At 44.3% G+C, this 12,321-nt stretch overlaps 1 protein-coding gene across 1 annotated transcript in view; it reads right to left on the reverse strand.

Annotated features, from left to right (window-relative positions):
- Nucleotides 1-11,635, reverse strand: part of wnt10a (wingless-type MMTV integration site family, member 10a) — a 35,767-nt gene extending 24,132 nt beyond the window's left edge. The window contains 3 exon segments of the mRNA XM_066658802.1: nucleotides 3,362-3,504; nucleotides 5,484-5,746; nucleotides 11,525-11,635. Coding sequence (XP_066514899.1) covers nucleotides 3,362-3,504; nucleotides 5,484-5,746; nucleotides 11,525-11,586 — 468 coding nt within the window. The 5' untranslated portion in view covers nucleotides 11,587-11,635.
- Nucleotides 11,636-12,321: the final 686 nt, after the last annotated feature.

Here is a 12,321-nt window from a genome sequence, read left to right on the forward strand (position 1 = left end):
TTCTGAAAGAGAACAGAGTGAAAACAGCTAAAAACCAGAGCTTTCCCTGCTCCCTCGCCTCCCTCACTGCTGTGCGCTCGGGGTCGGGGTGAACAGCGAGCGGCTCATTATTCATTTAAAGGAACAGGTGCTGAAAGGGCTGTTTAGAGAGTGGGAGAAATCAAGAGGAAACACAAAATAAGTGAGACAGAGACATCATCCAAAATCTCTTCAATAAAAGCCTGAGCTCCTCAGAGGCTCTTTAGTGTTTTACGGCGTAAACGTGGGAGCAGTTAACCTGCTACTGCTGGCAGCTGTTTGATCTCCAGCTTCGTGTGTGTGTGTGTGTGTGTGTTACTTGTTAGCAGTGCTCATCAGACCTTCAGGCTTCCACACTCCAGTCAGACTTTACTGCCTCGCACTTCATTCAGTTTCCTCACTAATTTACCTACAAGCCTTCGTGCTAAACATACAGAGCTGCTCTAAAGTCAGAGACCACCCTTCATTTATTTGTTTCCAGGCCACATTTCCGTTAAACACAAGCTATACTTTTTCTAAATTGTATTCAGAGATGTCAAAAAAAATGGGAGCACGTAAAAACCGCTCCACTCTCGCTCCCTTCAGATCTGAACACATCTCTCTGGGTCCATCCCTCCACTGTGAGAACAGCTCAACACTTACTTCACTACTGGAGCTAACTAAGCTAACGCAGCTAACCAGTGAAGATGTGTTCAGGTTGAACTCGGATGTCAGAAAGCTACCATGGGAAGGTGGTCATGTAGCATATCAAAAAAGACCAGAAATGTCTCTGAAATCAATTGTCACAATCAGATTCGCAACATCTCTTGTGATTCAAAAGTTACCAACCCAGAAATGTTTGAGACATAATCTAAAAGATAGGCCCTTCATCCATTACTCACTGGGGTATTCAGATATGTCATTTTCCCTTTTGTTTCCAAAATAAAAGGGTTCCTGCAACTTTTGAGTCGCTCTGTGTGATGTGCTAATATCAACTGGTTCTCACAATGCTAACCGGGAACATGCTAACAAAAAACCCTAGGGCATGGGCTTTTCTGAATGTTTAACTGGAACACGCTCAGCTCGGGCGTGACGTCATTCTCAGTTGCTTTGTTAGGTCATCTAACAGACTGTTATTTAAACACTATTTCTCTCATAGTGCACAATTTTAGTGTAATAACCCAGCGTCTGTCCCGTGGTGGATAGAAGCTAATAAGAAAGTGAAAATAACTCCAAACTATTTGAGGTTTGCTGAATGCATCAGTGTCCATTAATTAAGAGAGATGTTGGACATTTTCCGGCACTGTTCCTCCAGCTATAGACCTACAGAGTGTGGTTTTATTTTGATATGGTCCTACAATGTTTGGTAGATCACGGGCAATTGTAGAGTAGCATGCTAGCTAGCTCTGCCACCTTGGGCTATTGCTTCAACTAGTTAACCACCTTCTACAATGTTCCCCAACTTTAATCAGTACAAACTCCTACTGATGTCTAGGACTCCTCCAATCTCACACAATTACAGTGCCGCCAACCTGGGGGAGTGAGGAGCACATGCTTCCTTGCTAACGTAACGATAACTACCAGAACACTTATGTTAGCTAACAGACGTTTCCAATGGCTAGCACAGTGTCTGTGATGAGGGGAGGGAGAAGGCCACCTTAACCACACAGATGAACGACACAGGCATCAAACCAGATATCTCCCCGTGACAGAAACAACACGTAGACCTCTGCACTACTCTGGATGCTGCTAATGACATTTTCTGCTATTGCTAATTTGTAACAGACCCACTGTAGCACATTACCATGTTGAGTAACGTTAGCAGGATGTGGGAAATCATGCAGATTCAATCACGCATAAGTACAGCAGCGGTGGAAGCAGATTTATAATGTTCTATAAGGCAGACTACACAGCTGCCTACGCAGAGAATAGGGATCAAGGCAAACCCAGTTGTCTACGCAATGCCAAATGCCTTTCTGTTGGTTTCTAAGCCAGAGAAGGCTCCTCTCCGCAGGTGACCCCTGCTCACTGCGCTAATGGTCCTGAACAATAATAAACGGACGTCTCATAAAGGTCCCGCTTTAAATCACTTTCAAGAGCAGATGGAGAATTAGAGAAGGACATGAAAGAGCCACTTAGGGCTAAAGAGTTTACAGTTCCTCTGGTCTGCTGGAATCAAAGGAGATTACTTTAACGAGAGAAAGGCCTGCTAACGCACACACACACACACTCACTCACACACACAACTCCAAATGAGAAACACTCAGTCAAGAGGGGGAGAGTGTTTAAGGAGCACAGAGATGAGTCTGTGATTCCTGAACTTTAGGAAAATATAGCATCACTGTCCAAACAAACCCTTCTGGATCTCAAAAGCTTCGCAGCTTTAAACATTCCTGATGAGAAAGAGAGTGGGCACATACTAATGATGCTTATTTTAAGTAAATATGGACTCTTATTATTGCATTCATTCATTCATTCATTCATTCATTCATTCATTCATTTGCAAGTGCTTCACCCCGTTCAAGGTTGTGGTGGGTCTGAGCTATCTCATAATCTCTGGGTGCAAGGCAGTAACACACCCTGGATACAACACCAGTCACTCACACACTCACAGCTGTGGATAGTTTCACACACTCACCCTGTCACTCACACACTCATCCTGTCACTCACACACTCACCCAGTCACTTACACCTGTGGACAGTTTCGAACACTCACCCTGTCACTCACACACTCACCCTGTCACTCACACACTCACACCTGTGGACAGTTTCACACACTCACCCAGTCACTCACACACTCACCCAGTCACTCACACATTCACCAGGTCACTCACACACTCATCCAGTCACTCACACACTCACAGCTGTGGACAGTTTCACACACTCACCCAGTCACTCACACACTCACCCAGTCACTTACACCTGTGGACAGTTTCACACACTCACCCAGTCACTTACACCTGTGGACAGTTTCACACACTCACCCAGTCACTCACACACTCACCCAGTCACTCACACATTCACCAGGTCACTCACACACTCATCCAGTCACTCACACACTCACAGCTGTGGATAGTTTCACACACTCACCCTGTCACTCACACACTCATCCAGTCACTCACACACTCTTAATATTAAAGCCCTCAGTGTTTACAGTAAGACCACCCCCCCCCCTTCGCCATCACAACCCCTCCCTGTACTTTTATGAGACCCTCGATCAGTTTCACACAGGAATCTGCCGCCTCACTTTTAGAGTTTTAGCACTTCTGTGTCGAGTGATCCACTGTAAATGTTCTTCTATGTCTCTCCATCTACATGTCCTCCGCATCCTTTCAGACCCACAGTGTAGAGCTGTTCTCCTCACAGTAGAGGCATGGACACACACAGCCGTGAGTGAGAGTAGAGCCCTCTCGGTGCTGTTGGTTTGATGTGATACACCAGGCGCTGGGCGACCGTTAGAGGTCCCGTTTTCTGTGGTATCTTCTCTGTACTTGGTGGCTGTTACGACTGGGATTTAAAGTGACAAAAGACGGTCTCTTGAGTTTTGCACTGTGCTGTAGTTAGCATTTTTTCATGTGGAGTTTGGGAAGTTTGGGAATGACGGTGAAAAGCATAAATCCCAGACAGGGAATGCTCTCTGGTGTGTGCCCTTGACCTCCCTGCCGCGTGTCAGGAGGCAGATCTGGACATGTTTGCTGATATTAGCGCAGTGTGAGCGCAGCCGCTCTTCACCTCTGCGTCCTGTTTTGTCTGCCGTTAGTGAGTAATGAGTCTCCAATGCTTCTGTGCAGCAGAAAAATGCATGTTATCCATCGCCCACAGCAAAGGAGCCCTGGGGGTGTTGGAGCGCGGAGCAGAAATAGTTGGACCATGTTCAATTGATCATTTCAAAAACACAAGGGTGTGGGGAAAGCTATTAACCTAACCCACACACACACACACACACGCACACACACACACACACTCAGAACGCAGCCACACACTCTACTGCTGCTCTTTCCTCTTTTCTTGAGCCTGGATCCCACGAGGGGCGAATGGCACTTAGACTGAGACGCGCGGACGCCAGGACATGGAAATGCTGTTTCGGACGTCCTCCAGAGCCGAGCGAAGACACGGAACAAATCAATCTAAGGAATAATTCAGTGAGGAGCACGCCCGGCTGCGCTGATGGCGCAGGAAGTGGGAAAATGAATTAAAGATTGAAGAAAACTGTCACTTCACCTCACGGAAAGCCACTAAACAGGTTTATGCTTTTGCCACTCCGACTTTGGGAAAGTGCTGAAAGCAAATTCACAGCATTCGCACTGGGTCTGCGACAGAAAAGCCAGCAGCGGATCCGTCCCATCCCTGCAGAAAAGCACAGTCTAGTGGTCTCCCACCATAAAAAGAGCCACCACAACAAACCACCACAACCACCATCACCACCATGTACGCAATAGCTAGAGCAGTGGAGATGCGGCCTTGTAACGTTATCCCAGTTATCCCATTAAAAAGTAATACATTTTTTTTACTATGAAAAAATCAACTTACACCATATGCACCCAACCCACTTTGGATATTTCCTGTTCCTTCTGTGTGTCTAGATATTTATAAGATGTGGTTCTGAAACTCAAACCCACATTCTAGTATTTATCCCCACTGCATCACCTTCTCCCAAAGCACCCTAATCTTTCTCAAAGTGTTCAGCACCTGCAGATCACTATAAAGACACTAAGAACTGTTACTTCAAGTGTTCAGTGTAGAACCACAAACTCTGAGATGGTTCTATGAGGTTCTAATTGCCAGGGTTAAAAGGATCTCCCTAATCCACTGTGAGTGGTGTTATTGAAATGTGAAAGCATTTAGGAACCACAGCAACTCAGCTACAAAGTGGCAGCAGAGTGCTGAGGAGCACAATGCGTAAAAGTCGCTAACTCTCAGCCGAACCTCTTTCTTCCAAACCTCTTCTGGATGTAACGAGGATATTCGCTGTGACTGAACATCTACTGGAAACGGGTCTCTAAAGAACCTTTGTTAGATGTGAATCATCACATGGAACTGGCTTATCATTCATTCACTCACATACTTCATTCAGTCATTCACTCACTCACTCCCTTTTTCACTAACACATCCTCACTGAACAGCTTAGGCAGTCAAAGTAGAATGCAAAGTGTCCAGATCTGTCACATCAGCCGACAGATGCCCTGCAATGAGTTTGTGGTGGGTGTACTTGCTGACTGCTAACACACAATCACTGAAATTAATGTTTGTCAGTGGTTTGATCCCCTGACCAGCAGAAAATTCAGGGTTGGAGGGAGTGAAGAAGAGCTCTTTACCCTCCCTCAACATCCACAGCTGAGGTTCCCTAACCCTGAGTTCACAGTTGCATGGAAGACCCAGCCATTTTCTTTAGTTATTTCTTCCCCAACATATGCAACAAAAAATAGTTCCGTTATGTGTTTTCATGTGTCTTTATGTGTTTTGAGGGGTGTTCGAAGGTCCCTTACCCCTACTAAAGACTACACTCTCGTAGGGGATTTTATTCCTGGTCTCAAGGCTGGAGCAGTTCCAGCGATGACCTCTGAACTGGTGCTGGCACTCGTGGATGGCGATCTGAATTCCCTGGATGGCCGACGCCGTGACGTCTGGGTTCCTCATGCACACATCCAACTGCTTCCGCGTGAGCCCTGGCAGCGTGAGACACACTGTGTTGGCATTGAGGATGGGGTCAAATGGGATCTTCAACCCCAAGATCTCATTGGAATCTGCCCTAAACAAGAGAAACACACAGACAGACAAACAGATCAATGAAATGGGACATTCTAGACCAGCTATACATGAGCCTAAGAGCTGTACATGTGTAAGTATACAGCTAAAACGGTATATGCTATTTGTCGTCAAGCATTTAGGAACCACAGCAACTCGGCTATGAAGTGGCAGACCAGAGCGGCATCTCTGAGTGCTGAGGTGCACAGTGTGGAAGCGCTGAGTTCCAGTCCTCCTCTGGTTTTAATATCAGCACAGAAACCATGCGGAAGGAGCTTCATGGCAGGGGTTTCCGAGCAATTGCATGCAAGTCTTACTTCACCGAGTACAATGCCAAGTGTCAGGTGGGTGGTGTAAAATGCAAACAGAGATGTAAAATAATACGCAGTGAAGAAACCTCCTAACGCTTGTAAGCAAACATCAGTAAGCTTCTTTGGACTTGAAAAGTAAGGAACCGGTGCATTATGTGAAAGCTCTTTAAGCCTTTAAGGTTCTTGTCCGGGAGGCGAAATGGACTGGAACACACCAGAACCCTATTCTAGGCCTAAAGATCTCAGATCATGAAAAATCTAGGTCACTATTTTAATACGGAAACCACAGACACGGGTCAGACGCAACGTGGCCCTCACCAAACTGGCTCAGAACTTTTCGCTGGTCCATTTCTCCTCCTTCAAACAACCACATCAAGAACTGACTGTTCACTCGCTGCCTGATACAATCCCCTCTAAACACACACACACACGCACACCCTCTCACCCTCATCAGGAGTCATCACAGTAACCAGATCAGTGTTACTTACTTTATCTGTCAGTGGTTTTAATGTTGTGGCTGATAAGTGTCTATTGGAGTCAGATCTCCTGTAAAGTGTGTGAAGGGACTGGATTAAGGCATTGATTGGGTGGAAAATACTGCAAAAAAAGTTATTTTAAAATTAAAATTTTGAAAAAGCAATGCATTTTAATGTGTTTTAATTAAAATAATTTATATATAATCAAAACACATTAAAATACATTGCTTTTTCACACACACACACACACACACACACACACACACACACACACACACATATATATATATTCTGTTTCTGGCGCTCGTTGTTTCATTGCTGAAGAAGCCTTTTCTTAAAGATGAACGTCAAACGCAAATGTGTTTTCTTTTCCACTCCCTCAGTGTTTTAAAGCACAAATCTAACATCCACAGACGAGGACATGAACGTCTCTCTTTTTATTTTTATTAACAAAATTGGTCATAGATTAAGTTTTAATTGAGAATGTGTTTTCTTTAAAAGCTGCGTGATACTAGCTCTCAGCCACAACAACAAAGCGTTAAAAATATAAATAAATAACAGACAATGATATATATATATTATTATTAAATATATTAAACATTTTTTTGAGTTTTTTATTAAAAACTGTGTCTTTAATTAGGACCATGAGCTGTAAACAGAGCTGTCCGCCTGGTGATGGATCGTCGGACTGACACAGTGTTGAACATAGTTCTATACAGCACCCGTTTGAAAATGGTTCTATAAAGGTTCTTTAAATGCAGGGTGAAATGCTCGTTCAGACAAATGGAGGCTGTGTGTTACAGTGTCCAGCTTTTTACAATCGAAGTGCTACACAGAGAAGCTGCTTTTTCCAGAAACTTACACAAAGCAGAACTTCTGGATAGAGCTGTTGTGTTTACTACAGAACCCCTGAAGAACCCTCTCAAGACCTGTGTAAAGTCCCTGATTCTGATCACGGTGTTCAGTTCCTCTGAGGTTTGATAAGAAACACCTCCATCATCCTCCACCACTACACTGCGAAACTCTTCTTCATCAGTCCATAGACACCACTGTCTTTCCCATAACTCTGTGTGAGTGTCAGAACCTTCTTACCAGACACACTTCACTTCTTTTAAGAGGCTTCACCTAGTGAAAGTGTCTTATTCCACGGGCAGATTGTCTGAGTTATTTCTCTAAATATGTGCAAATTCATCCGCCTCCGGAGCGAGAGAAACCCCCTTTAAACCAGTAGCAAAGGTTCAGATTAAAGAAAGCTATTCTCGTTTCTGCAGTAAACCTTCGTTACTGAATTATGAAACTCTTACTCCGCTGTCCTTCTGGTGAATAATGAATATAAAACACAGATACAGAACTATTATAAACACAGGAATAAACAGGAAATGTAATCAAGGGCTGAGGAGGGTTTTAGTGCGAATGCAGACAGCAGTGATGTGCAAAAAGAAAAGGGATTGAATTGTATTATTAAAGGTAAAGTAGTGCAGAATGTTTACTAACAGCAGGCGGCTTTTAAATATTTACTGTGAAATAAATAAAAAAGAAAAGAATAAAATAGACAAGTGTTTTTAACTCTTCTCTCCAGAGTTAGTAGCTTTTATAAATGAAGATTAATCAGTTTTAAATCACAAATGATCATGTGAATAATGTCCAACTAAACCATGTTTCTCCCGAAATAGTGACTTCACAGGAGCCTCTTTAACTTTCAGTGGAGGTCAATGTACAAAGATATGATCTTTTTTGTAGCATTTCTATTGCTTCATTCTTCATGAGACTTTCACAGTGTGGAGGACCGCTGCGGTGTTCGAATGATGCACTGAACTTAAAACTGACAAAAAAGAATTGGAGAGCAACGATTTGTAATTTTCAAATCACAGCAGCTGAACATTTCATTCTAGACTCCATCATCACCAGCCGTACCTTCACTTCTTTAAAATGGGGACATGTAACAAACAAACCCTGCTCTGTGTGCAGCACAGTAACCACAACTGACCGACCGTCCCGGTGCCACACATTCAGCGCTCGGAATCACAGCCGGGTAAAAACAGGCCTTGACTTTTTTAACTTATAGAAAATAAATTATGTGATTTAAGTCACAATTGCAGCTGTTTGTTTATTTTAAAAAAGTCTGTTATGAAACTTCCCCAAATCTTCAGCCCGAATCTTCAGCCACGTTACGCTCTTCACAGGTCCCCAAACAGTCAAAAAGTCGAGTAACATTTTTACAGAGAGCTACTGGACGCATGGATGAGGTTAAAGATGCTTCCTCTTGAGCTCACACGCTGATGTATTTGGTGCTCAGCAGTGGCCTGTGACTCACCCACTTTTATTAAAGGAGGATGGAACACAGAGTTCAGGCAAATTACAGCAAAACACAGGTGGCCTTAAGGAAAATCCCACCAGGCAGAACCTGAACCTGTACCTGCGCTACAGCGGCACGTGCGCCCTGCTGATACCTTCACCACGGAGCCTCTGCAGCACTCTGGAGCACTGGGCTTCAGACTGAACTCAACCGGAGACCGCTCGGTTTGATCCTAATCAGTGTAAAAACATTCCTGCACCGGCCCATCTCCACGAGGCACAGATCTGTGACCTGAACCCAAAACAGCCCCAAACTGCTTCACTGAGTCGAAGCAGGTAATTAAAGTGCTTTATTCAACTCCAGAACAGCGTTTTGCATCAGTTCCAGCTCCTAGCTCCTGCCCTCTTCCACCCTTTACAGGAAATCTGTGACTTCCAACTACAACACATTCCCCGCACGTGACAGAAGGTAAATTTACACGCTCCTCTTCCCGCGTTTGTTTACTGCCGCTGAGAAAAGAGGAGTTTATTTAGCGTCAGTTTATGAGTAGAGTCACTAAACCTGTTTGATCAAACAAGCACCTCAGCCTCGACAGAGAGACCTCAGACAGCAGGACACTCTTTATTCATCCAGCGTTTATTACGTTTAATGTTAAGGGCAGCACTTTAGAAGAAGATTCCACTGATAAAGGTTTATACATTGTTTAAAATCTCTTTATTAATGAATCAGTTATAACACATAGACGGAAAGGGCAACGGTGACCTGTTGTTTGCCAAATAGTGAACCCACATCCATCTACACTTAAAACTCAGATCTCGCCGAATACTGATCTTACTTTGCCTTCTCCATCAGTCGACATTAACCCCGTCAGCTCCAGCACAGATTTGTTCATACTTCTAACCCACTTTCACCATTAAACCAATGACAGAATGTGTCTTAGACACTGATGATAATGTGGTTCTGCACAGGATGGGTATAAGGTTCTTATTAATAAAGCTATTCTCTGTAGAACTCAAACAACTCAAAGAATCAAGGAAGTGATTTGGTAGGAGAACGGTGCTGTAGAACAGGTTCTAATGCATAAATGATGCTTTGGGCTGGGTCACGTGGTTCTCCTCTGCAATGGAAAACCTGTCATATTTGGTTCTGCCAAAAGGGTTCTGCTATTGTAGCAGGTGACAGTGCTGCTCCGTAGAACCAGGTTTTCCACCACACGGGTTCTTTAAGGGTTCCGTTTCTGTTTACAGTCATAAGGTTGGTACAGAACCATCTGCATGGAGAACAGTTCTGCGCAGAGTGAAACGGTTCTTCCAATGAATCTATGTTCTTCATATGTTCTATATAGCACCAAAAAAGGCTGCAACATCTAGAACCAACTACAACACTTTCTCCATCCGTCTGAAGAACCATTTCACCAGGTTAAAACAATCAATTGCTTTTAATAGAGAACCCTTGCGGAACCTTTGTTAAGAGGGTAGAGAGAGAACCTATGTGTCCAGATGGTTCTTTAAGAGAACCACAACCACTCAGAGGAACATTTGGATGCATATACTCGGTGCTGTGCCTGGTTTAACGGTTCTACTGGGAGATGGAGAACCCATTATAAACCTGTTCTATAAAATACTCAAAACCCAAAAAGGGTTCTACTGTCATCGCAAGCAAAAGACTCTTTTGGTACTCATTAGAACCACTGCAGCTTCTTGTGACTGAATGATTCAGTCCTGGTTTTATACGAAGAGGAACTTCACACAGTGCTGAGAACTTCATTATTGTGGATTGGAAATTGTTCTTCAGTCTGAAGAACTTAGCAAATACTATTTGGCATTTCCATCCAAGAACCTCAGAGAGTTTGAGTTTTCACAGCGCTGTTTTCAAATCTTAAAAAGCTGGGTGTTTTTATTTATTTACTCTTCTTAAAGAACCTACACACAGTGTAACAGGTTCTAACGTGTAAACTGTTAAATACGTCCTTTAACACTTCAAAAGAGACTCGCTGCTCTCGTTTACAGAAACGGATCTTTGGGAAAACAAAAGGATCCTGGAAAATCCCTCAGGGTTCCTCAGATAGCGACTCAGAACAATTATGGTTCCACTGTAGGAACCTCTGAGTATTTCTTTATTGTATTTATTAAGACCGTCTTGGAACCTCTTATGCATCTAGAAACTTTCATAGACCTTTTACAGACAGGGTGCACTTTTAATAATATGTTCCCAGAGGCACCTTTAAGGGTTCCACTTGTGCAACGGTCAGAAGGAACACAAAGGGATGTCCTCCCACCTGCGGAACCTCCAGGAACTTAAAGGAACACTCTGAGATCCATTAAATGGTCTTGGAGGAAAAGGTACATTAAAGTCTCCTGAAGGTCTGAAGGTTACAATGAGAAGTCTCTGAAGGTTCCTAGTGGAGCATTAATTTCTTCAGACTCAGAACAGTGTTTAAAAAACAGTGTTGTTTTAAAGAACCCTTGGAGAACCCGAAGGAGATGCACTGGCAGCAGCAGTGTCTTTATTTTTAAAGGTGATACGGAGCTAAAGCGCTGTTGTTATGGATAGTACCGTGAAAACCGTTAAATCATTACAGTGGTTTATACCGGTGCAGACGATACATGCGCCCAGCCTTAACTCTATTACCTCTACAAACAACCGCGCCACACACACACACACACACACACACACACACTAAACACAGCGGCTCTTACCTCTGAGTGAGAACCGAGGCTATCATCCAGAGCGCGAGGACACGCAGAGACACGAGCTCCATCCTGAGGACGCGTTTCAGTTCAACTCTCTCTTTCTCTCTTCTCTCTCTCTGTCTCACACACACACACACACACACACACAAAGACTCCTACATGCACTTTTAGACAACCTCTCACACTCACACTCTAACCCTAACCCTCAGGAAAGCGAGAGAGAGAGAGAGAGAGAGAGAGAGAGAGAGAGAGAGAGAGAGAGAGAGAGAGAGAGGAGAAAAAGCGAGACACTCATCCAGTGAGTTCAGGTGTCTTTACCTGTGAGTGAATGAGTGAGTGAGCGAGCGCGTGAGAGACAGAGGGAAGGAGAGAGCGACAGAGAGAAACTGGCCGCGTGCGTGTAAGCGAACGAGCGAGGGAGAGCGCGCGCGAGAGTGCGAGGGAGCGAGTGAGGGAGTGCTGCGCGCGGAGCTGCTGTACATCTCTCTCGAGCGGCTGAAGCGCTTCTGCTGTGGGTTCATCATCAACATCACACACACACACACACACACAAACATGTGCGCGCGCGCTCTACACTGCCTGCCTACCTCTGCGTCATATACACACACACACACACACACACACAGACACATGGGCACGTGCGCGCGCAGCACCAAGTAAGAGCACGCGCTGGGTGCGCGCAGGTAAAAGCCCTCAAACACACACACACACACACACCACTGACTGAGCAAGAGAAGATCCGAGAAGCGGCAAGGAAGGATAGATAGATATAAATATATTTTTTATTATTACATTTACTTATA

The sequence above is a fragment of the Hoplias malabaricus genome, unplaced genomic scaffold (assembly GCF_029633855.1).
Source record: "Hoplias malabaricus isolate fHopMal1 unplaced genomic scaffold, fHopMal1.hap1 scaffold_95, whole genome shotgun sequence".
Classification (NCBI taxonomy): domain Eukaryota; kingdom Metazoa; phylum Chordata; class Actinopteri; order Characiformes; family Erythrinidae; genus Hoplias; species Hoplias malabaricus.